The sequence below is a fragment of the Lipophrys pholis genome, assembly GCF_963383615.2.
Source record: "Lipophrys pholis genome assembly, chromosome: 13".
NCBI lineage: Eukaryota > Metazoa > Chordata > Actinopteri > Blenniiformes > Blenniidae > Lipophrys > Lipophrys pholis.
This window is the reverse complement of record NC_137632.1, coordinates 14,645,918-14,673,116: the sequence shown is the minus strand read 5'-3', so window position 1 is coordinate 14,673,116 and position 27,199 is coordinate 14,645,918. Positions and strand designations below refer to the sequence as shown.

General features: G+C 43.2%; 1 protein-coding gene across 2 annotated transcripts; it reads left to right on the top strand.

Moving 5' to 3' along the window:
• Nucleotides 1–14,960: 14,960 nt before the first annotated feature.
• Nucleotides 14,961–22,586, top strand: map3k13 (mitogen-activated protein kinase kinase kinase 13; the record flags this gene model as incomplete). Of its 2 annotated transcripts, none has more annotated exons than XM_080478468.1 (13): nt 14,961–15,594; nt 16,445–16,628; nt 16,771–16,962; nt 17,678–17,836; nt 17,971–18,129; nt 18,291–18,399; nt 18,576–18,685; nt 18,832–18,948; nt 19,296–19,439; nt 20,053–20,818; nt 20,902–20,969; nt 21,146–21,437; nt 22,485–22,586. In XM_080478468.1, the coding sequence occupies 13 exons, from the start codon at nt 14,961–14,963 to the stop codon at nt 22,584–22,586; spliced, it is 3,036 nt and encodes a 1,011-aa protein (XP_080334594.1). The 2 variants fall into 2 exon arrangements, with proteins under 2 accessions (XP_080334594.1, XP_080334593.1); XM_080478467.1 differs by having other exon boundaries at nt 20,899–20,969.
• Between the last annotated feature and the right edge of the window lie 4,613 nt (nt 22,587–27,199).

The window sequence follows — 27,199 nt, the reverse complement described above, 5'->3', positions numbered from 1 at the left end:
CGCCCCGGGATACGAGACCTCCTCCTCCTCCTCCTCTGGCAGGGCCCCCCAGCAGGGGTGTGGCTTTAGGATAGAGCTTGGACAATGCTGTTCCAATACCCCAACCCCCTTCGCTCTCCATGCATCATTACGTTCTTACTGCCCCTCCCTATTATCTGCTCCCCCAGAGGTTCGGCCTGAAACGAGAGCACCAGAGGGAGCATCTGTTCCCCACCATTTTGCTTTCACCCCCAGGCCTCCGTTTTAATCTGTCCCTATTTGATTTGACCCCCCGTGGGCTCAGTCAGTCTCAGTCTCTGCCTCTGCATCTTAAATGTACCCTCTTTCCCCTCAGGTCCTTGTATCTGTTGACTCGTAGTTGATTGATCATTGTGATCAGCAATGCTTTCAGACGACACTAAGTTGAACACATGGCTCACCTTTTTTCCTTCTCTGTCTGTGGTTGTGTGCAGGTGAGAAGCAGCAAGTCCAGATCACACTCTGCAGACGCCGGAGATGCCCAGAAACCACCGGACAGGTCAGTGCATCAACAAATGCATGCGCAGGCATTGTCCACAGTGATATTTTTAACGAGGGATAATACTTTTTCACAGTGAGGGGAGGGTGTCGGGGACATTAAAGGACCTCACAGGGAGGAAAAAAAGAACAACTATTCTGACATTCTCACCCTGACCTTTAGTTTTTTTTTTATCACTGTCGTAGTATTTCAGTCGTGGAGCTGCAACTTTGTTATAACGCTTGAGTGTCGACTGCTATCAGGCCAAACAGGCCCTCTACACTGTAAAACCTCATGAGTTGGTTCAACGCACATCATGAGTAATGATTATAGTTGAGTACAGGTAACTTGAGGGTTTATTGTTACAACTTCAGTAAACTGAGTATATTCAGTTATTGATAATACTTGACTGACATCAAATTGGTACCAATAAATAGGATCATTAAGAATAATTACCATTTATAATAATTGAACTAAATGATTATATAATTATATAATTAAAAAGTTATTTAGCAATATATGGTGAAGCCATATTATAACTGCCATAGCGCTTTAGGTCACCTCAAAAAATAAAGTTTAATTACAATGACAATGCTTTAGTTGAGTTACCATAACAAAAATTCAGTATTAAATAGCATTTTGAGTTATTGTAAGTTATGCAACATTTAAGTTATTATAAAATTTATGAAATGGCCTGCTAGGTCTTACAGGGTACTTTTGACAAGTACATTTAATGTCAACTTTTATAAAAGTATACTAATAAGACTTGTATGTTTTTGCACTTAAACAAACATACCAAAAAAAAACCCTGCAGTTTTCAGTTTCAATAAGTTATAATGCTATAACTTGACGAGTACAGCCTTTTATTCTACTGTGCTTTGAGTCTTTGAATGTGATGTGCTTGATGTTATCGAGTTCATGTAAAAAGTCACAGCAGATAATGGGAATCAACGCAGGATTTTCATCATAAAGATCTCTAAGCTTTTGTTACCCATAAAGATAAAAAACTTGGGAGGGTATTAGCTGATATTGTCTCATATTATTTTTTTATGTAAATTATATGTGAACATCGTAAAACGCAGGCAAACCAACCTGAAGTCTGGGTAACTTTACGTTCACTCCTGTATTTTAACTTGTGTCAAAAAGATGTGAACAGCTTTGACTGCTGATGTGTTTCTAAAACGTTCATAACTTTCTAACAATGCTGTGTGCAAAGCTCTATGTTTTTTAAAGCTAAAAGTTTGCCAAGAGTTTATAAACAATGAAAGAGAAGAAGCCGTGGCAGGAATTCCTCTGCTGCTCACATCCATGATCTGCTGCAGGGAGACGCCTGTCACTTCCTGTCTCTGGTGCCTTACCCAGGTCTTGGTCTGAACACTTTGCCTGATAACAGAAGGAGAGGGTTTGTCTGAGGTGCATCAGAGTTCAGACAGCAGTGTTTACACCATGTATCAGGGGGGAAAGACACCATCAGACTCCAAATAATATAAATTTACTGATAGCTTCAAGTGTTAGCATAGCATTAATTCCTTCTATTTACATCTTGACTCCTGCTTTGACCATTTAACCCTTCTTTTATTATCCTTCTACCGCTCACAGTATTTGGCATGATAACTTATCATACATTCTCAACAGTTTATGGTATTTATTGAAAAATGTAAAAAAAAAAAAAAAAACTAACAACCAGAATGCACCAAAAAAAGAGTTTTGTATCAATGTATGAGTCGGTATGATTTCTGCCAATGCTTCTGCATTACGATTATGAAATCACAATCCAGATTTATGATATGCACAGACAATATTGCACAATAATATGGAAGAACGGACAGCTATTGGAATATGAAGTTATCCTGGAATAAGAGGCAACAACAGTCACTCTTTGTACATTTGTGACCGTAACTGCAGTCATGAGGGGTAAACGCCTATAAAATAAAATAAAATAAAATACGGAGTGACAAAACATATATTTCTTTGGCTGTGTCATCAAACATGACTTTAAGGATACAGTTAGTGTTTAGACAGTGTTGTTTAAAGCTGATGGCCTGTCGAAATGTTTTGTCCTATGTGGTTTGATTCATGTTGGAGTTCAGGATCCAGGCCGCAGTCATGTGGGACGCTGATACAATTGGCAATGGGAAGAACTGAATTACTGATTTGGTACAGAGGGATTTTCTCTTGTGCAGAAACAGTCTGTCCTACTTACAGAGACGCCACTGCAGCCTAACCTGCTGTTCCCAGCTGGTGCTGCTTTGAAATACATCCCCCACCCCTCCTCCTCCTCCTCCATCTCCCCCCTCTGCTTTCCTCTTCATCTCTCTCTCGTTCTCTTTGCTCCTCCTCTCTGAGTCTGTGCAAAAAGCTCCACCCTCTCCCCCTACCCCACCTCCTCTGCTCTTTGAGCTGTGTCCTCTCTGCGTCAGACGGCTCCATTCATGAAAACTGTGACGTGAGCATCGTCTTCAGCGACCCGGTGACGATGCTGCCCACCCACTCACAGCCCAGGTGCTGCGGGAGTTAGAGGAATGTCTGTCATTCTCCAGCCTTTGCCTCCTTCTCTCCATGCTTTTCTTGCAGTCCTCCTCACGCAGCTTTTTTGTTGTTGCTGATGTTTCGTTTTTCTCGTCCGACCCGTCCATAAAGCTGAGAAAGGACCATGAATCAGATCTCTGTCTGCCGTGAGTAACCCGCTGATGCTGTGTCTTTGCCATTTGACTGAATGAAAGCAGCATGATGTAGAAGTAACATCGCAACTATTTGTCTTTGATGGTTTACTGTTAGTCTTTTATTCTCCATCAGAGGAGACATTCTCTTTGCGTGCGTGTTGATGCCATTTGCATGTGGATCAGATGTCAGTGTTTGTTCAGCGGCAGTGGTGCAGGAGTGTGCCGGGCGGTCGTGCGTCGGTGCGTGCATGAGCTATTTTAGGCTCAGCAGTGACGCTGATGCTGCTGCTGCTGCTGCTGCTTTTTGTTGCAGCAGCTTTCTGTGCCCTCTGAAGGACAGGTTGGGATGGAGGTGAAGGTACCGATAAGCAGATCTCACCCAATGCTTCTTAATCTTCACATCCCAGTGAAACCTAACCCAACCTCCGAGGCATCGTTGCTCAGAGATGACAGACTTTTCTGGGACACACGTGCTCTCTGAGCAGCCGCGGGCACGTCAGATTGTGCACAGACACGAATCACATTGGCTCTTTTCACATCCTCACACTGCACTTGGGTCAAAGGGGGCCTCTCATTTCTTACACCACTGTAGCTGCTTCACCATCTTCTCCCCTCAGCCTCCGCTCCCGCATCTTCATCCATCTCTTCTTCATGTCACTTGTCAGCAGGGAAGCTTTGTGTGTGCCCACCTCTGTCCTCTGCTACTAAGCATGTTTATGTAACTACACAGGATGAGTAGCCAGCGGCCTGGGCTTTAGAGGAGGAGGGGTGGAAAAGAGGAGAACTCTGTCCATCCTTTCTCTACAGAGCATTTAGGGGGAAAAAAAGGTGCAGATTCATTTTTGTGTGGAGTTTTAGAAGCTAAATGTCTGACTCCACTCTTCGGCATTGATTTACTTTACAGAATGACATGCATGTCGAGCTTTTTAAGAGCATGCCGGGATAGTAAGGAGCCAGCAGCTAACCGTAGCACTAATGTGTATTGATTCCTGGCTTTCTGCTGTGGCAGTCTTGTGTTTCAGCAGGGGAACGAATGTGTAGTATAACACCCTCTCGCTCCCATAAGACTCATGTGCCCCACTTACTTTTTGCTCTGTAGCTTGGTGTATTTTTCCTATTGCAGCTATTAAAACCGTGTCGGTCACAGCCAGTATCCTGCAATATGCATGTTTCTCTCTTGTGTTACTTTTTTGTGCGTCTGTCGCTCTCCTTGTTGTTGGCGGTCCAGGCAGGCCGTCCCTATTAAAAGAGCACAAGGGGAATTGTTGTGGCAGCAGCTGCTCTGGTGTGCACTGTTGTGCGTTGTGTGTGAGCGCTTGTCTGTCTGTTTGTGTGTGCGTGCTGCTGTCTCCTGGTCGTGCAGGGTAGACAGGCCCAGTTCACATGGAGCCGGCTCCTCTTGTGTCCTTTGTTGTCGCTGTGGGAGTCTTTCCCATTGGAGCGTGGCTGTTACAGTATCACGCCGCAAGCAGCCACAGCGGCAACAGAAAAGCAGGGTTTTTTTGTGTCTGTTTTGTCCGTCATTCATTTCTCTTGACTTTCAGTCTTTATATAACCTCTAGAAACATTCTCCTTCATATTGTCCACGTTCACAGTCCATTGTGTTCTTTTCTGTCCCCTTAATCTGCTTTTTTCCTCCTGTACTTTTCTCTGAGCCCGTCTCTTCTTCCACGGTCTCCTTGGCCCTATCGTCTATCTCTGTCTGTTTGAATTCATCATCTCTCCTCATGGATCTGATTAGCGTTCATAAACAGAGCTTTACAGCTTTGCTCAAAAGGCTCGCGTTGAACACGTGCAAGCTCTTCAGTGGAGACTACGCAAGGTAGTTGCAGGTTTCAGGCTGTGTCTCCTGGTTGCAGAGCCGAGTGCAGCCTCACTGAGAGGCTGGAGGGGCAGCGTGACGTGTCGATGGCGCACACTCTTTTCTTCAGTTATTTATTTTCTCCAGTTCTGGCTGGTACCAGCTGAGGCTATTTGAGGCGTATGTGTGTATGTGTATGTGTGTGTGTGTGTGTGTGGTGCTAATGATTCACAGCCATGTTAATTCTGTAGCTGACATTTACCGTATTTATCCAGAACATGTTGGTAAAGTGGGGTCTGTGCGATGTTTGTTTCTCAGAGTGAAGGTGTTACGAATGCGTCAGTACTGTACTCGATTGGAGTTTCCTGAAGAATTTCTACTCTCACCAGCTTGAATTGCAGCATCAGTATCCATCCATTTTAGACCACATCTGTTCAAACCAGGCTATGCATTTAAGTGCTTACTCCAGTTTGCATATCTGATATTTTTCTTTTTATTAGTGCTTTCCGTCCTGGCAGCACGACTCACTTGATGGATAGGCAAGTTACGCACAAAACACAATCCCTTTGTGTTTCCCCGTCAATACATTTCATGGACGACAGACATAAAATGACTAAAATAATGTAAATGAAACAGAAAATGCTTTGAGGATTTATCAAGGTTTACTGAATGGAACTGGCGTCTTTAACCAGGGAAACCCAGTAACCACATGGCTCAGCCAGAACCAGCTAATAATGATAATGGTGCAAATCTAGCCTTTATTTAGAAATAATCAATAATAATGATTAAAACAATAATCTCTTTCTTCTTGGTCTTCAGTTGCCTCCCTTCAGGGTTCACCTCGGTGAATCTTTATTTATACTGCAGCTCAAAGAGCTTTTACATAAGATGGGAAAACCAATTTTGAAGCATGAACTGGGGTTGAGACATATGTCCATTTACTCAGGCAACAGAAACAAAGTTTTGAATCCTACAGGCCAGAGATCTTCATACATCTTCAATCATTCTTAGGAAACTAAATTTCATCCTCATTCTGAAAAGGGTAAATATGCGACAACAGCTAATTCGATGAAAAGAACAAATTTTGTGCCTCTTATTTTCATTGACATGCATGTATTTGATTTACTTAGTTTTTAACCCTGAAATACACTCGGTAGTCTTGTATTTGGGTGTAAATTCAATTGATACCTGGTTCAAATGTGCTTAAAATGACCACCTTCTTGTCATTATCTTTCAAACCAATAATTTAACTTTTAGAAGTTTGTTTGCAGACTGTATTGTATTGGGATCTGCTGTCCACTTATAAAAGCATTCATATAAAAATAAGTCTTGTGTCAAAAGAGATGCTTCTCTTTTATGAGCTGGGAATTCTCTAGAAGACACTGGAGGTTATAAAGAGAGTGTTGCTTCAACACATTTTCTAGATACCAGCTCCAAATTACCTTTTGGAACATTTTCAGACTAGCAGTGAAGACAGGTTTGAGAGTGCAATACCATGTGGTGATTTCAAAACCAATCGAAGGATTTCAAAGTCAATCCCTAAAGCTTCCATCATCCATTGAAGACATGCTGAAACTCAGTTAATGGGAGCTCTCAGTTTACACTTTCTATGAACTCTTCTTGTAGCTTTATTGTATCTGCAGCCTACAAACGAACCTTTTGGGAAAACCAATATAAAGTCAATAAAGAGAAACGTTTCAAGCTGTGTCAAGCAGTCAAACCAGCAGGATGAAATAATCCTAATATCGCTACTGTTTGCTACGAGTACGTTTCAAAGCCTGTACATCTTTACATTTGCTTAACAAAAGAAGCCACAGCAGCATTAGCATTATTATTAATAACATAAGTACCTGTGATTTCCACCACTTATTTGATGATGAAACTGACAAATATCACACGGTTTCATTCATGCCCCACCACCACCACCACCACCACGACATTCACAGCTTTTGCAACAAAACAGCTACATCCCCACCTGGCACTTTCCCCGCAGCTTAGTCCGCAGCTTTGACCTTGTACCTATTTGCCCAGCAACACCAGTCAAACCCTGCAGGTAAGCGAGCAAGGCTTATTGCTCTTTGGCCTACTTTCTCTCCAGCCAATTCCAGGTATTTTTGTAGTCAGTCAGGTGAGTCACCAGAGGGAATCAAAATATGAAGAAAGAAGGATTATCTGGAAATGTCAGCGATGTGATGGCAGATGCCTGAATGCTGTGCCAGAATTTGTTTATTTTCCCGCTGCACTGCTGTCCCCAGACTAGCAGATTATCACTTTCACCCACCTACAGCAGCCTGTCCAATCCCCTCTGGCACGACTCACGGCCCTGAAAGAGGGAAAGCTGATTTAGATATCGGCCCACATCCCGACAATCAAATCAGGACCGAGCAGTTCCACTGGCAGTGTAGCATTCCTAAGATTTTTCTATTTGATGACAATAACTATCTTGTAATTTTATCTTCTTCAACAACCAGAAGCAAATCTGTGAGACATGTGTTTCCAGATTTGTTTCATAATGTTTGCTCTCACTTTGACCATCCAAAGTCCGTAGTCTGCTTGGAAGAGGGGAGGCAGTGCAGATACCAGAGTTCACCCGGTCAGCTTGGACAGAACAACAGACAATCACATGTTTGGTGGAGACGAGATCTGTCTTTCACTTTGTCTCATGAGCGGAGATCAGAAGGGATAAGAAATGTGGTGGTGCAGGTACTTATCTTCCTTCCCTGAAACCCGCATGACGTGGAGATTGTGTGAAAGTGTCTTTTCTAACAAAGCTGGACAGGTGTGGACTGTGGAGTCTGGTGTCTAATGACTCAGACTCTTCAACCTCGGTGCTCGGTAAATATAGACTTTTTTTTTCATTGTTAGTGATGCTTATGCACCACAGAAAGTAGATAAAAGTATTTTGATATGTCTTGAACTAAATCTTTCAACCGTGATTAGCTGCTTGGTGCGTCTCAATGCTGATGGTTAATGTTGACTTTCGGATCCCAGCCTTTGATAAACTAAACATGGAGGGTTAAGATTCAAAGTGTCTTCATTTTAAAAAGTTGAATTTGTTCACTTCCTCCCAGCTCACCGCTACACAGAAAGAGGCTAAGACATCTGACAGGAAATATTGTAACAGTTTGTAACAAACTACCTCGAATGCTTTGCTCCCTTTTATTCTTACAGTTGTTGAAGTCCGTTTCTTGGTTATTATTTAAGCAAACCCCCTCTGCTCTGCCTGGGTGACGGGCTCTGTGGGTACGGCGTCGGCCTCCGGGCTCCTGGCCTCTTCAAACCTGAGTGTCGGATGAGATCGAGTGTGACTGGTAGCATAAGGTCAGGATGGATGCTGTGTTGACATGGTAACGTGTGAATGATGAGGTGGGGTAGGGACTAAATTGGTTCTTTGTTGGTGGCGCAGCTGTCACCTGAAAGAAGCTTCCCCCTATGGGTCCCAGCAGGGCTTCTCCTAATGAGGAGCAGAGTGGAGGAGACACAGATGATGCTGCGCCTCCTCCTGTTTGTGAGCGGAAGACTGAACGTAATGTTAATGTCTCTTTAAGTTTGTATTGTAATAGAGAAACCTCTTTAATATTTTGTGGATGTTCCAGCTACTTTTTTTATGAAGGTACGGTTTGCTGATACACAACCTAAACAGCCACATGCTGATATAGCTGAGCAATTCAAAACCCGCCTTCCCCAGTGGATTGATGGGAGTAGTGGGATTATTGGATCTTGCCAGACACGCCCTGGGCGTGTGTGCGCACATGCTTTTGTGTATGTGTGTCCTGAACCTGATCTCCCTAGATCACCAGCTGCTGTACGTACACATACACACACACACACACACACTGGTAGTATATTAGCAATTGCAATGAGGGATTTCTCTGATAAGGCCACTCCACGCCTATAAGTATGTACAATATCTACATACTAAAAATACACAGAACATAATGTGTTATGTTATTTGTTATTGACATTAGGTTGCCTGTAGAGAGACGAGATAGGAAAGGAAGTATGCAGAGGATAAATGGAGGGGGAGGGCTGAATAGGGTCTGTGTTTGTACAAGCATGTCTCTAGAGCCCTGTAGGGGGGATTAAAGGATCAGCCCTTGATAATTTCTCTTCCTCCCTTTCTCCCTTTCTCACTCTCTCTTTCTTCATTTTGCTTAATATCGACATTGGGTCTTCCTCTGAAGGAATTAACACTTTGAGCAAACTTTTCCTTTTTTTACCCTCACAGTGACGGTCAGTGTGTCCTTTTCTCCTTTCACGATCACTTTCGGAAAGTCCTGTAAATAAATGACTGTGTAAATGAAACCACGGGTCCCTCTTGATGAAGTGCAGACATTATTCATGGGACTCTATAGCTATAGAGATCTTCCATCAGAGATTAAAGGGCAAGAGCAAAAGGTCGGTTTCTGGTTGGTGTCGCATGGCGAAAAGTTAAACTCACCCTTTGTATTTTAAGCTTAATAGCTGATCTAGGAAAAAAATTACAACAAATACATTCAAATATTCAAGGCCATTTGCAGTGCATGTGTTCCTCCCTGTTCTATTCTGATAAGATATCTTATCCATCAATGTTAGTGCAGAACAGCAGCATCTGAAAACGAAGTATTATTTATGTGTGCCTGCCGAGGTAATAGGCGAGCTGCAAATATTACTAAAAATAAGTATATATACTTATTTTTCTTCCACCAGATTTGTTGGAAGTATGTACACAATAAGCACATCGAAACATGTGAAACATTTAGGAAATATCTGCTGTGACTTTTAACGTTTCAGCCTGAGGCCACGTTTACACGTACCCGAGTTTTTTTTTTCTTTTTTAATGGCTACCCCCCCCCCCCCCCTCCCCAGGTTTAAAAAACAAAACAAAAAATAAAATGTATATGAAAAAAATTAAAAAAACTTCACTTACACAGATCGCATATACACCTGGTTCAGAGCTGCTATGAGCACAGCAAACCTGTAGGTGGGAATGTAGTGAGAAGCATGAAGCCAGGATGGTGAATCGGAATCCTACAAATAAACACCACGTCATGAATTGTGACGTAAATATCCGCCTACTCCCCTTTAGATGCAACCGGAGACACAGAATTTATCCAGATCTCCACTGTGGCCGATAATTTTCAGGAATAATCATTTGTGGTGAGTCGTAGCTGCGTTTATGTGTAAATGCGAGGCCCAAACGCAGAGAAATGTCACCGTATTCTCAAATACCCGGGTACGTGTAAACGTGGCCTGAGCCGGGGTCTCCAACCCTGGTCCTGGATGTTTTAGCTCGCTCTCTGCTTCAACACACCTGCATCTAATCATTATGTCATCGTCAATCTCCTAGCAACCCCAGGTAATGAGCTTCATTGCAATCAGGTGTGCCACCTCAGGGAGAGACCTAAACCTTTGCTGGACAGGTACTCTCCAGAGGCCTCATGGACAAAAACCTGCGTGGATTTCCTACTGACAAATGGCCTATGTACAAATCCAGAAAACATCGAACGCACAAAAACATTGAGATGTATGAATCTGTTCAAACGCATGAATGATGAGCTCTTTTGTCCAAAAACTACAACAATACACTCCTAAGATGTTGACTTCTTTGCACTGCAGTTTTAGATAAAGCGAATGGTCCAGAGTGGCGATTTTAAAAGAGGTTTCTTAAAGTTTGAAAGGTTTCTCAATTTATTTCTTAGTGATTTGTGCTCATAGATGTATACTAAGATCAATACGGCATCTCAGTTGTGGTTACATGGGGTGCAGGGTGTACAGGCATGAGTTTTCATGTTGCGTATGCTCGCATCCAGCCGACCACATCCCGGCACTGTAGGCCACGTCAGAAAGCCTGCTCTGAGAATCGTTTGTGAGGTGGAATTACAGCGTTGGCTTCGACTCGCACAGCTCGTTTGTCACTGCTTTGGATGGGACGGATTTATTGGATACCTGAGAGACCGTTCTCTCCTTCCCCTGCACTCTCAGCAGCCTGCTTAGAGACATGCCTGCATTATAGATGAGCTCCTGGCATCCACCACACTCTCACAGCGCTCAGGTTACCCCCAGTAGACACACACAGATACACTGTATGCTTTTGCACAAACATGCAAGTGGCACAAGAGCCAGCAGACTGAGATGGATGACATTTAAACCGAGGTGGAAAGAGCACTGACAATTTGTACTTGAGTACAACTACTGTTAACTTGCTTGAATTTCAGTTAGAAATAAAATTACTGATGCTAAGAATACTAGAAAAGTAGAAATTACTCTTTAAATAACTTTCAATTGCATTTAATCGCCGTCAGTAGAAAACATTTGAGTTAACCTTCTATGATACAAAGTATGTAGACACTACACTATAGTAATTTGTTCTAAAAGCTATCCATCTTTACTGCTTTATCCATCTTAGGCAACATGGAGCTGATAAAAGTTGAATATATGTGAAGCAGGGTACAGCCTCGATAGGTCGCCAGTCCATCATGGGTCAAACACAGAGAGAAAGACATAATCACACCTTCAGGCAATTTACAGTCACCTATTACCTTCCCAGAATTCAGTTAATTCCCCAAATCAACTTCCCTGAATAACTAAAAGACTTAAAAAAAAAATTGTATTGGCTATTAAAAATTTTGATAAAAACATTTAAATATTACTTGAAATTGTGGGAATACCCAGTAGAAACGTGTGATCTTAAGAGTAGCAAAATAAATTACATAGTTAATTCTATTTAAGTGTGAGTAAATTTACATATTGAAAAAACAACCCATCATATTGAAAGTACCCCCAAAAGTACTCCCTGATACAGTAATTTGCCTTTGTTGCAACTGTGAGCATTGCTGGTTTGATTCCTGTAAGTAGCCTTTGTCCCCACTTGTTCATCGGTTCCTTTCCTTGTTTATTTTCTCTAAGTTTTTAAAAATCTCAAATTTATTACTAATGAATGGGCTAACAGATAAGATGAAATCTTTATTGTCACTGGACAATCGCACGACTGTTTGACAACAGTGCAAGTGCAACAAAATTTGCCCACACCAGTAGTTTAAACTCACACATGCATCACACTGCCAGACATGCCAAATAGTCAACCGGCAAAAATTTACATTTGTAAAATCATGAATACTATCTAAAAGGAATAACAATAAATGTGATGTGTATCATATAAATAGAATATCCGTAGAACCTAATGAGATGAATGATGTGCAGATTATAATGAGCAGTTTTAAAATGAGCAGTAAAGTGACTCAGTAGCAGCAAAAAAAACCCTCTCTTCACTGTTCAGCATCCAGGTTGATGCCAACTGCAAACTTATCTGCTTCACAGTTCCTGTACTTTGACCCTTGTTAAGTGGCAGACTTGTGTGTTTGTGCCTCTGCTCTCTCTGGAGGGGAAACTCAACCAAAGTCTCTACTGGACTAGATGACCGTCCTCTCACCTTCAGGATACTTCCACGTACACAGCTCGCCGCTCGCAACTGCGTCTCCGCCCTCACGGACTTTGATCTCCTGTGTGTGACTGTACAAACTGTACAGTCGGCGGCGCCTCTGTTTTCCACTGCCCTCTAAAACCTGATTGGATTCATGAGGGTTGTGTCCTTGTGGGTTTTAAGGGAGAGAGAGTAAACTCAAGTGTCATTCACACAGCAATTCTTTCACCGCTTTTTTTGCCAGGATTGGTAAACATGCGGTCGGGCTGTGGATAAATGACAATCTGGCTGTCTGAAAACAGAGTGTGGTGCACTTGAAATAAATTAGAGCCTTAGTGGGTAGGATCTGACCATTTTCAACTCAGAGTGATGGTGTTGGAAAGAGACACACACACACACACACACACACACACACACACACACACACACACACACACACACACACACACACACACACACACACACACACACACACACACACACACACACACACACACACACACACACACACACACACACACACCTGGCTCAGAGACACGTGAAGGGCAGGAAGGCACACGTACTGTCACTTATCTTTGGTATTATGTAACTTGTTTCGTGGCGAAAAACAAACTGCAGCCAGAGCAATTTGACATAAGATATCACAATAAAGCAAACTTCCATCAAAGTTCGTCTGGGTTCCACTTTTCAATTGATTTAAACGATGACATTCACCAAGTGAAACACATGGAGCTCAACTTCATCCAGAAACATTCAACATTAAGCTGGGACATATTCAGCAATTATAGCATAACAACAACACATTTTGACAAATGCCATTTATTTATTGTTACGATTACCGTCCTTTTGTCCAGTAGGTCATAGTTGGATCAGGACTTCTGGATTTAAAAAAAAAATTTTTTTATTCCTTTGCTGTAGAATTTTCTAAAATGCACAATAAGTGTTTTTCTTGACTTTTTCCAGGATATTACTATGTATTGTTGAGAAGCTTATGTTAAAACTGTGCAACACGTCTTTGAGTCTTATTTGATTGGACAGTCAATCCTAGTTTATAGGTGAAAAACTCTTTATTTTTCAGTTTTCCCATGCCCAATCATGAGAATGGCCTGGTTTTGTCATTGGCGCAGCCCACAGGTCGTGGTTGACTGTTTCCCACTCTGTGTTGCAGACTCCTGCCCTTCAGCATATACTGTGGGTTCAGACCAACATGCATCAGTTTTGTCCATTCGTAATCGCTTTTCAAGTGGCCTGTGTGTTGCTGTTTTTCATGCTTTGTTTCAAAGGTCTATAAAAAGGTCTGCACTTACACCTCTTGATGTGATTTTATCATTGTTCTACTTCAAAGACATCTGAGCTGCTTTCATTCGCTGATAATTGTGTGGTTGATGGTTCTGAAAAGCCCGCGTGGTTGGATTTAATCTGAGCTTTGTTTGTCGCAGTCTAGCACTCCTTTTCATTTCTGTTTACAAGTAGACAAATTCATTCCATCTATCCCTTTTCTGTAGAATTTAGAATCACAGATTGGCCTCAAACACATGTTTTTGGACTTTTGGCAGAAACCAGAGTACAAACAGGCAGAACTTCACGCAGAAAAACTTCAAACTTTAGCTTGGGACGTTCTCACAGTGCGTGTTAACGACGACACCACCATGCAGCTTCAAATCAATTCTAGTTCATCAGGTCCTTGAGGGCAATAATGTTTTAGTGAACAGAAAAAAAGTTCTCATCTGATATCTCTGAATGTATTTGACAAATTTCCATTCATGTGATTATTCCCTGCGAGTACATCTGAATTTTACGGTGGGGGTTAATTTTCTGTATTAATCAAACAAAGTTCTGTTCTTTGTTAAACACTATAATTTCCTTTGTTACAGTCTAAATCTACCATGATCTCAAAATAATTGTGTGGCTTTTCCTTCTGCGACTGCCTTAACTTATCTCTGCATGAAAAGTGTCCCCAGGTCAGTGTCTTGTGTAACTCTAATTATAAAGCCAGATGAGGTAAAGATTTGGTTCTGGTGATTTTTGCGACTAGCTGCCTAGATGTGCAGTGGATTTGGCTGCTGCTGCTGGTTTAGCAGTGAGAACGGGCTGTGTGTGCCAGATGTCTTGCTCTCAGCAGTCCTAATACACAGCAAGACCTTTAATCCCCGCCGTACTGTTACTGCTGAACCGAGATCATAGAAAAGCCTGTCTGTACGCGAGAGTGATTGGTTCACTACAGCCATTTCCCCTAAGTTTCCAGAGCTGCTTTAATGTGACTTCATTTTTCCAGCAAACCGCTGGTTTAAACTTGTTCATGTTTTTCGCATGTGCACTCCCAAACCAAACATAATTGGTATTGATGTACGTGCTCTGTTCCAGATGTGTGAGAGGATGTTTCTTTTTCTGCGGTAAAATCGGTGCCAATAGTTCCTGTTGTTTTCATGTTTACCAGTGATCTAAATAGAAGGGCATTTTTTTGGGCTCGTCATTTTTGAAGTAACCATTCCCTTCCTTTCTCTTCCTGTGTCCATCTCTCTTCTCTAAAGGTGATTTTCAACATTCAGGCAAACCGGTGTGTTAGAACGCGTCCTGCTCATAGACACTGGGCAGCTGATGCACATGCACGACACCATGGGCAGCTCCCCCGAGGTTCTCTCGTGGACTTCATGCCCTAGTCTGCTGGTGGGCAAACTGAAGGAGGAGCTCAAACTCACCGTAGTTGGGGACGCCATGAAGAAATCGAACTCGCCCGGCTCCCAGCCCCTGCCTCCTCAGGCGCCTCTTGCTAACCTACCACCTCAAATTATCACAGACCTCGCGCCACCCACACACCTTCCCGTTCCGCTGCAGACACTGCAGACCCCTGTCCAGGATGAGGACTCGATGTTGGGGGGCATTAGCCCACCCAACATAGCCTTGAGCGTGGACTCAACTCGAAGCGAAGGCGGACACTTTGATAACAGCGTGCTGCAGCTGCAGGAGCACGAGGAGGCTGTGTCACCGGCATCCTGTGAGCACGGCTGCGGCAGCGGCATGGATGAGCAGATGGGAGAAGGGGACTGTCCAGTGGACCACACCGGAGAGGGGAGGCCGAACCACCCACATCACCCCGATGACATCAAGTTGCACTTCCACAGAGCAGGGCCTGGGTCAGGGGGATTCTTAGAAGGGCTTTTTGGCTGTCTTCGCCCTGTTTGGAACATCATAGGAAAAACATACTCGACAGAATACAAGCTACAACAGCAAGGTAAGCTCTGAGTTTCACCGTTCTCTTTGGCTTCATTTCAGCAAACTAAATCCTATTAAATTAAAACAATCTTGTCTCTGTTAGACTTCTGAGAAACAAACCAATGATCCCCGTCCTGTTTTTTCCGCTGCAACCCGAATTGAATAGCCTAGTTCCAGTACATTGTAGTTGTGGGTTAAGCTGCACAGCTGTCGGCTTGAATTGAGGTCATGGTAAAGGTAGATTCACCTTGCTGCAGGGCTGCCTGCACAGACTGAAATGAAGGTTTACAGGAACCGAGCGGAGGACAGACAGAACAGAACAGGGCTGGGTTCTACAGAGAGCCAGAGGTTTCAGCTTCTCCTCGATGCTGCCTCCAAAACCACATAACCGGGATGGAGCGCTGTTTGACTCACTGAACATCTGAGACGTTTATAGCTTCATCCACAAAGCTCCAGGTTTATTTTTGTTCTGTGTAGCTCAGTAATATAATCACCAGTATTTATTTGTGGCTTGCTTTTGTTGGGTCTCAAATCTGTACCTCTGAGTTCATGTCCTGATATGATGAGGTGAGAGTTTAGCCATAAATGTAGTTTGGAAAAATGTGCAGGAAACCTTGTTGAGTATTTCAGTGCATAGAAAGACACGAGGATCATTCTACATTCAACATTCTAATTAAGAGTTTGGTTTTCACTTCAGTCAAGTTTTAACAGTCTTTTTATTTTATTTGAATAAACCTCACCTCAGCTGAACTGAGCTGAGGTGTAAAAGCGCAATGTGTAAAAGCACAATGTTTTGTCAACTCAAACTAACAATCTGATTCAGATCAGTACAAAGTAAGACCATATAATTGTTATTTACTTGATTCCAGACATGTGGGAGGTTCCCTTCGAGGAGATTTCAGAGTTGCAGTGGCTTGGCAGTGGTGCGCAGGGAGCGGTCTTCTTGGGAAAGTTTCGCTCTGAGGAAGTGGCCATCAAGAAGGTGCGAGAGCAGAAGGAGACGGATATCAAACACCTGCGGAAACTCAAACATCCCAATATTATCAGCTTCAAGTAAGTTTCTATCCTTTTGCCTCCTTGTGCTAATAGAATTAGATTTTCTTACTGTTTTCACTTTGTGGAACTCCTTGACAGATACTGAACTTCAGTCAATCAAACTGATTTCCTTTTCCTTTCTTTCTTCCATCCATCCCAGGGGTGTGTGCACTCAGGCTCCTTGTTACTGCATCATCATGGAGTATTGTGCCCAGGGGCAGCTGTATGAGGTGCTGAGGGCAGGGAGGAAGGTGACACCCAGACTACTGGTAGACTGGGCCTCCGGCATTGCCAGCGGCATGAACTACCTACACCTGCACAAGATCATCCACAGAGACCTGAAGTCACCCAAGTGAGGGCCATATCATTCTGTTGTCACTAGACCTTTTTGATTTTCACTCCTTCTCTAGCCAACATTTGTGTCACCTTGAAAGCTAATTGAAGCAGAAACATCGGTGATGATGAGAATAATCCAAAAGTGTGACAAAATGAAGAATTTGCTGTGGGTATAGTACCGAAAAGTTTATTTCCGCCTGATTTATGCGGCAGAAATCCCTGTCTTTGCTGGTTTATCATTACGTGCTGTGGCCAAATTGAAGCTCAGCAACTTCAAGATTTCCGACTGCCACAGCAAAAACAATTAATCCATCATTGAATAGTCTGACATTTACTCAAGTGCTATTTTGAGAATTAATAAAAGCTTAATTTAAGAGCAGGACGGAGCGTTCGGTCTTGTTCTGCTCATCCGCTTCGTCCTCTGCTCACTGTAGTCCGCTTACGCTGATCAATATCATCATGCTGCAGCACGGCCCAGCACTGTATTAGTCAGCAGAATGACGGCGGGTTGAATGTGCTGGAAAGGTCAGCCTCATTTGGCTAATGGGGATGATTCAGACACAGAAATGTGCTTCTGTAAAGACTGATTTCCAAGTGCTCTGAAAGACCATTTCAGGAGAAACTGTTTAACCTGGTCAGCTCACCCTATAATGTTTTCCTGACATTAGGCTTTTGTCCAATTCCTCAGACTGTCTGACCTTGGTTATAACGTTTCTTTTCATGTTTTTCAGTGTTTTGGTCACCCACAACGACACTGTGAAAATCTCTGACTTTGGAACGTCCAAAGAGCTCAGTGACAAAAGTACCAAGATGTCCTTTGCGGGTACAGTGGCATGGATGGCCCCAGAAGTTATAAGAAATGAGCCTGTGTCCGAGAAAGTAGACATTTGGTGAGTAGCAACATCTCATACTTGAGGGAATGTATTACTTAAACGTGTTTATCGCAGGATACATGGTGTAGTATTGACTGGTAGAAGTCAGTTATTGTGAGTCTGATCCTAATGTTTGCGCCGGTTTGTCGCAGGTCATTTGGGGTGGTTTTATGGGAGTTACTGACTGGAGAGATTCCCTACAAAGATGTGGACTCCTCCGCCATCATTTGGGGCGTTGGCAGCAACAGCCTTCACCTTCCCGTCCCCTCCACCTGCCCGGACGGCTTCAAAATCCTGATGAAACAAACATGGTGAGTATGGGTCCTATAAAGATCAAAAACATGTATTAACTATATTTGTGAAACATTGATTGTGTTTCTACACTGAGATAAATCCTCACAATGTTCACAGTTACTGAAATGGAAGTGTTCTAACTACATCTACCTCCTTTGGGTATTACTGTTGCATCCAGGCAAGGAAAGCCCAGAAATAGACCTTCCTTTCGACAGATTCTCCTACATCTCGACATCGCCTCTGCTGATGTTCTCGGAGCCCCTCAGGAGACTTACTTCAAGTCACAGGTATGGAGTCCTCCTGCAAAAAGCACAAATAATCTTTATTTTGTTCATGTTAGTCAAGTTACATTTGTTTGTAATTGTTAAGATGCGTATTCAAGAAGAAAAAAAAGCATTGATTTTATCTGCTTAGTTTTCTCACTGCTGTGTGCAGTCACTGACTGTGTTCATTGATATTACAGTCAGAGTGGAGGGAGGAGGTGAAGAAGCACTTTGAGAAGATCAAAAGCGAAGGTACCTGCATCCACCGGCTGGATGAGGAGCTGATCCGACGCAGGAGGGATGAACTCAGGTGTGTTGGCTACAAGAGAAACACAGATAAACAAGATGACTGTACCTATGTGTTGCAGGTTGATGATGCGAGACACGGTACTGACTTGTACATGAAGCAAAGATGTTTGAGGCAAACCTTTGATTGTATTTCCTAAACCTTGTCAGGCATGCACTGGACATCCGGGAGCACTACGAGAGAAAACTGGAGCGAGCCAACAACCTGTACATGGAGCTCAGTGCCATCATGCTGCAGCTGGAGGTCCGAGAGAAGGACCTCATGAAGTATGTGACTAAACATTTGAACACTTGACTGTGATCCTTTGCTCATCATCAGAACTAACAGAGGATCACTTCAGCAATATTTCGTCCAGTTACTTGTAAAGATTATCGGAATGAAGCTCTGAAGCACAAAATACAAGAAGTACAGAAACAGTTGAACAGTTGTATCTCATAAGATGCTTTCAAAATCCCGTATTTGTGTATTTCTCAATAAATAGATAAACAGTAAGGATTTAATTAAGACGTGTATATATATATATAGCTTAATCTAATTTCTATCTCTGGAAGGACTGATTAAACTCTGTAGAAGTGGACTCTGTTCATCATGAAACAACATTCTGACTCTGCAGGAGAGAGCAGGCGGTGGAGAAGAAATATCCCGGGACCTACAAGCGACACCTGGTCCGACCCATTGTCCGATCCAACGCTGTAGAGAAGCTCATCAAGAAGAAGGGAAGCATGTCCCACAAACCCGGGATGCCCTCCGCCAAAAGGTCTCAACAATAAACTAACTGACACATCTATTTTTTTACTTTAGTTGTTGGAAGAGTTTTTTATTTTGTGCTTTTTTACACAATTAAAATACAATAATTGGTAGATGAAGCTGAAATGACATCACAACAACACGAGAAGACCTGTTGATTCCTTTTGTTTGCTCACTGAGCCTCATCAGAACGATTCTTGGACATCTAAAATATGTGACTCTCTGCCTAAGATGGAATTCTTCAACACTTGATTATGTTGATGCATTGAAGGGTTTTCTTGTTTGTTTGAAATTACCCTTCTGTGTGTGGCTGTGGCTCAGTTGGTAGAACTGGTCATCTTCCAATAGCAAGGTTGTGGGTTTGATCCCTCTTCTTGCCCTGCCCATGTGTCGATTATTTCTTTTGCAAAACCACAAATTTCTCCCAGTGGCGGTTGAGCGCTTTATATTGCACTCATCACCATTAGCATGTGACAGTGTAAAGCGCTTTCAGACTGCTGAAATATCCATAAAGTAAAATCTTTTCACTCTGGGAGGTGTGAACAAACTTTAAGCTGTTCAAGAAGAAGACCATCTCTCTGAAGTCATCGTATTAATGTTGTCTCGTGTTGCTTCTCTTTCAGGCCTGACTTGCTTCGCTCTGATGGCATCCCCAGTCTTGACCCCCTCCCGTCACCCTCACCACTGTCCGCCAGCCCAAAGGTCTCCACGCCACCCGGAAAAGCTCGCTACCGGAGCAAGCCTCGACACCGCCGCGCCAACAGTAAAGGAAGCCACAACGAGTTCCCCGCCGTGCTGAAGCCCATTGCCGGTCCAACCGAAGACACTCGGTCTCTCCAGGAGCCACCATTCCACCATCACCACCACCATCATCACCACCACCCACCGCCCACCGAGGGGCCTTTCCTCCCGCTGAAAGGCCGCGAGGAGGCTGTTGTCAACTGTGCCAATAACCTGCGCTATTTTGGCCCTGCCGCTGCCCTCCGCAGCCCCCAGACTGACCACCTGCAGCGCCGCGTTTCCGGATCCAGCCCTGACCTCATTTCCACCGCTGTGGACGCAGACACACGGCAGCGGACATCGTCCATCGCCTCCAATCTTGTTCCAGGCGCAGGTGCTGGTTCTCTATGTCCCTGCTGCCAGGCGCACCCCTTCCCCGGCTGCCTCCACTGTCAGGAGACCCCTCCTGCGTCCAGTCACCCCGAGCTGCCGCACTACTCTCTGCTCAACACCCAAGAGAGTACCCAGTCTTCTTCAGGGGTGCCCAACACAGACACGGCCCCGGACGGAGATGCCACCAAGAAAGCTGAGCCACAGGAGCTCGATGCATCCCAAAACCCTCACCCTCTCCACGCTGCACTGCCTCGCACTCTCAGGCCGCTCAGGAAGGTGAGGAAAGCTGGAGTTTTGTTTTCGTGGTTGAGTAAGCGTCATTACTGTACTATGAATAACAGCAGCTTGTTTTGCAGGGAGGTGATGAGTCATCTGAAGAAGAGGAGGGAGAGGTGGATAGTGAAGTGGAGTTTCCTAGGAGACCGAGGTAATTTACAGTCAGTCATTCAGTTTGAAAACTTGACCTTGACTGCGTCGTAACACCGTTACATCCCACGGGGCAACCACACAAAATCATCTTAAAACATCAAACCCGGAATGCAGCCGAGTCTCGATCACAGCGGAATGAAATGTGAATGGTGTTGTTCTTCTGCGCTCCCGCAGACCCCATCGCTGCATGAGCAGCTTCCAGTCCTACTCCACCTTCAGCTCAGAGAACCTGTCGGTGTCTGACGGCGAGGAGGGGAACACCAGCGACCACTCCCACAGCGGGCCGCTGGAAAGGCTGAGCGCCAGTCAGGAGGAACACCTGGATGAGCTGCTGTCCCACACCCCGGACATCCCCATCGACATCTCCACCCAGTCAGACGGCCTCTCCGACAAGGAGTGCGCCGTTCGCAGGGTGAAGACACAGATCTCGTTGGGGAAACTGTGCTCCGATGAACACAGCTACGAGGTCAGTACTCTGGATTAGTTAATGTGCCACAAAGATCAGTCACAACATTCATCATTCCATTATTATTATTCCATGATTATTTACTTTACATACCAATAGTTCAACAAGACAGAAGTTGGAGATGAGAGGCGTCAAATTCTGGCTCTTGAGGGCCACAATCCTCTGTACCAACACTCACAATGAGTGACTCAGCTTTCTGCACAGCCTGACGATGACACACACATTTCATTTGTGTTGAAGCAGGGACACACTGAATATGAAGGCTATTTGCCTTTAATACCAGGATTTGACTTGTCTTCTCACACGTAGCAATTCTGATTTGATTAAATCAAATTCCTTCGCTCTGTTCTCAGGTTTCATTTACGGTGTAAACGCTTATATCTGAAACTTGGTACGCACTAAATACACTGATCGTAGTGTGCATCACAACAAACTTCCATTGTTTGATTGTAATTTTAATGCAGCACAGACCTGAAAGTATCAGCATGGAATGAACACAGCGTTTACCAGACATCAGTACCATTAACTCCCAGCAGAAGAACTTTAGTGATACATTTGTGAAATATGAATTAGTACGACTGCGCTCTCAATAAAATGAGTGAATTTCAATGCTGACTCGCAGCTGATAAACGTATCATTACAATGATGCAACGAGTGCATTCAACACAACTTGTCAATGTTATTGTATAACATCGGTCATTAAAGTGAGCAAACTGGATATAAATGCAATCTTTTTTTTTTTTCTGCTTTTGTAATTGTGGATTCAGAGCATTGAGTTCCTTCTGCAGAGGAAATGTGAACATTATAAATGAAGGACCATAAAAATTTAATGAGATTTTTATCACTACAAACCACCAACCCGACTTTGCGTGTATTGTATTGAATACATATTTGTATGTTTTGATTGGTGGAAACAGGCGTGCAAGGCAGGCTTTGCTTTTGAGCTATAAAAACACAATTTACCATTTTCAAGCTGCCTCATATATTATTGCGTGATTGGAAATAAAGTGCACTAAAAGATGTGGACGTTTCTGTATTTTCTCTCAGAATCCGCTCCAGTTTGGGGACTCGGACTGTGATTCGTCAGAAGCAGACTGCTCCGATGCCACGATTAGAAACAACAAAACGGGGCCGCCTTCCTCCTGGTGAAGTTGCCCAAAGGGCTCCACTCTGTTTTTGCCTGGAGGCCATCATGTCCCACTCTGCTCTGCAGAAAATACAGCAATAAGAGGACGACATTGTAAACAAAGCCCCCTATAGCAAAGTCCCATGTAATCTCTCCCAGAGCCCCCCTCCAACCATCCCCCTTCCCTTCATTAACGCCCCATCCCCCATTATCTAGCACAGTATCCAGGCAAAACCCATGGCAGGGATTCCCTTTTGAAAGATGATGTACAGCAGATACTTTAACATTCATAATTTATTTTTGTCTGAGTTTTGAAGGAAGATTCAGGACTTCTGTGAGTTCTCTGATCTGAGCAGAGAAAAACACTGACATTTTGAAACCCAGCATGGGCTTACTGTGCGCCGGTGAGAAGCTCGGACTGGATACAGACGGATTCCTACCAGGCTTACGACGCCACAACTGCAACAGTTTGACCCTTCATGTGACCGACAGAGGAGGAGCGTCGCTGCAAAGCCTTTCCTGTGGCTGCAGTCACATTTTTGCTGTCTTAGATGGAAACCCCCGACCAACAAGCAATCTCTGCATTGCAGTTTGAGCAACCTGCTTCATCCTGAGTTTCCAGTGCACAGCCCCAGTAAGTCCCCCCCCCCCCCCATTCTGCCTAAGCATGGGGAACGAGGAGCTCATTGAAACAGTGTGAACACCAGCATGAACAACCTGCCTCGCAACGAGACTCTCTCCTACCGTCAGACCACCGTACCTGTCCTGTCATGGTGACCGCCCCCCCACCCACCCCCCACCCACCCCCCCACCCACCCCCCCACCTAGCTGTCAAAGCATGCCCGTGCAGCGCAGCTCGCACAAAGACTGCATGAAGTGGACGAGCTCGCAGAGCCACGGAGAAAAATCTAAGCTGACAGCTGAGAAAAGAAAAACTGAAACACTTTCCCTGTCGAATCCCGCTCTCTTAAGACACGCCATCGTTATTAGCAATCAGATGTCACAATGAGCGTCACTGAGGGAGTGTGTGTGATGACAAAGAACCTCCCTCTTCATCAGACATCAGTTTCAAGTCTCATCTCAGGATTGTTCGAGGACTGTGAAACTAGACCGGACCAATTACTGTATGCAGGAATGTTCTTTGAGTGGCGCATATTGTGGACCATGCAGGAATATTGAAACTGGTCTTACGGATGGCCTTGATGTTCAACCCTTTATCGCTGTAACAGACATTAATATTATGTAGAAACCATTTTGAGCCTCATTCCCAGGTGTGGTATCCCCTTTCTAGAAAATCACTAAGTGCAGCGCATCCCATTAAACATTTTCTAGCAGTGTAGTTTATACCATGTGATATGTCACGTCCAGAACATGCTACCTTATTTTCTCCGAAGTGGTAAATGGAGCAGCAATAATACGTAGTGTGGTTTGGCTCTCAGGTGAGAGAAACGATGCCTGCTCAGGATCTGGGACGTCTAGCTGGCTAGACTCAGACGCCGTGGCTGGAGGAGAGCAGCGTGTTATAGAGGATATATTTTTGAACTGTCCCGTTTTTGTGAATCTGCCTTTCCAGAGTACAACGCTCAGGTTTTGTGTTGCTGATTGAGAATGAGAGCAATATATCAACGGCCACTAGATGGCAACAGCTACACAGACTCAAATTGCCTTGTGTTATGTAAACGTCCCTGCTCTTTTCCCTTCTAACCAAGGTAATTTATCTGTTCACAATCTTAGAATCCCAGCAATATAACACCTTTTTTTTTGTCTAGTTATTTTTGAAAGGGGATACTGCATCTGTGAGAGCTTGATTTTTACTTTGTATGTTTATTTGGGGTTTTTTTTAGCCCTGTTTCTCATCCATCTTACTGATCTTGCGGTTGAAAAACAGCCAGGGTTGAATTTAATGATAATGATGTCAAGACGTGAACACAGGCGGCTGAGACTCTACGTTAAGGAACATAAGCCAGAGACGAGGCCACAGAGCATCGGGCTGCTTGTGGTTGTCAGAGACCTCATCTCAGTGTTACCCCTGTATATACAGTAAACATGTGTAAATGTAATGTGACCTCCTCCTACACCTCTTCTTCTTTTCTCTTTTGTCCTCTCTTCACTGCACAGCTCCGGCTGGCAAAGCCATGTTTATTTTTTGGCGTTTTTTTTTTTTTTGTCACTGATGACCAGCTTACTGGTTGAAAACAAGCAGGAAACCCTCACATCAGTATTGAACCTCACGGGAGGCTGATGATGAAACAAGTAGCACAAGGTGAAATGTACTGACGGACCAGTTACCGTTTGCGTGAGAGCTTTTGGAAAGGTTCTCTCCTGGTATGAAAACAGCTGCTGCCTTTCCTTGAGCCTCCTCCTACTGTCTTTGCTCATGTTTACGTACGTGTAAAATAACCTAGTGTATTGTGATGACTGGGTAATCCGATCAAGCTGTTATAACGTTGTCTTTCTGGCATATGTCCTGTGAAGTATGATTGTTGTGAAGTTTTAATTTAACTTTGATCTTCTTTTTTTCTTCTTCTTTCTTTGTAGCTGGCCTACACGATCGTTGAATTAATTTATTTTTTTGAATGACTGGTAAGGAGTAGCTTTCTTTTTAATTTCGGGCAGCTTCAGAATTATCATTAATTATGATTTCTCCTGAAAGTATTATTTAAAGGAAGCACAATGAATTGGTATGGGAAGAGGACAGTATTTATGAGATAGAACAAAACCATTGTCAAATCATTTGAACCTGCAGGGGACCGTTTATTATTTAAGTTGTCATTGCAGATGAAGTGTTATAATTAACAGACTTTACAACTAGTGTTCCTGAAGTTTCTTCTTTTCTTGTCTTTTTTTTTTTTTTTTTTTTTTTTTAAATGAACCATGTGATAGGCCGTTATTAATCATGTCCAACCACTGGATCGTCAGTGGATTCTCACTGCAGGGAAAATGAGAGGTTCCATGTGAGGGCACATGCGATGCGGGTTTCTGTACCGCTGCAGTGATATTCTATCCTGCTTCAATTTTAATCAGAATATCACTTAACATCTGAATTTCTGTGAAATTGTTTCTCTAACTGTGGACATCGTGTTGCCTCGCCCCCAATTGTATCGAACATCCGTTTCTTTGTTATTCTTCATTTACAGCTCCCTCTCCTGTTAAATGGCATTATGATCAACCAATCCTGTCAGTTTCCTGTATTACCCCGTGTACAGTGCAATGAGTATCTGGGAGAACAAAATCAGAGCAAACAACTGCATGGAATAAATGCTGATGTACTGTACCCTAAACACTTGTCTGTCTCCTCTGTTACCAGCAATGTCCATATACAACTGAGGGCTTCAACTTTTAGTCATTAAAATACTTCTCTAACATTGCACAACAGACATTCACAATGCTTTTAATCACTCTACAAATAAAATAAAAATGTAAAATTCAATCCAAAGCACTTTACATATATATAATGTAGAATACATGCAAAGAAACTTGATATGACAACTAAAACTACAATACGTAAAAACAAAACACATTAAATACAAAAAGCCGGTCAAAACGGATAAGTGATCCACTACAATAGCTGTGCTATAACTCACTTTTAACCAGTGACAATGTTTCATTTTGTTAGACATTAACAGATACAATCTTGAAATGAATTGTTTATTTGTGTGTAACTGAAAGTTGTTTTATTTAACACATCTCATATACTGTAATGGAGGAGCCAGTATTGTAGAAACGGCTGTTTTTGACGCCATTCAGCTCAACACAAGTAAAACGTAAAAAAATTGCATGACTGTCTCTCTGTGTTCCCCCTGTGATGGCCTGGCGGCCTCCACACCCTCCCTCCACCCATGCTCAGCTGGGATTAGGCTCAGACCTCTATAATCCTAATTTGGACAAAGGTACATCAAGGATGGATTGATGAAATTCTCTCACACCATCTCAAACACAGTCGAACTCTGCTTGTTCTCTCTCCGTTATCGCAGAGAGTATCTAATATCAGTGAGAGTACTTGTAACAAGTTTTTCTATATTATGTCAAATGTATTTTAAAGCTGACATGCAGAGCTGTTTTTATGACCCGCTTACTCACTACTGGCCTCTTTATGTTTTTATATCATAAAGCAATACTGTTAACAGCAGCTCAAGTGTCTGTGGTAATATTTGGTTGAATGCTGGACTTTTAGATTTTTTTTCACATTACATGATACAATTGCTAACGGCTGTTAGGATCCATAAGCATGGACATTTCACACGTTCTTTTATTATTATTAATATTATTATTATTATTATTACTAGTTGTATTATTTTTAAGCTATCAATTCTCTTACTTGAAATTGGCAGGAGTCATTGGGGGAATACAATACCCAGGCAGACGATCATTAAAAACAAGAACAGCCAGATTTAAAAAGAGTTTCTACCCAACAGCAATCCCCACACAGGACATCTGATGTGCAATATGTTTTGTAAGGGATCGGCGCAATGACACAACGACTGAATGGCTCTGTGTGATGGATGTCTGCTTATGGATTTTAGAGTGCTTTTAGTGGACTGTAAAATACTTTTAATGGCTTTTAGAATACCTTTAGTGGATTTTATAGTGCTTTTCCTAGATTTTATGGTAATTTTACTTTATTTTATAGTCATGT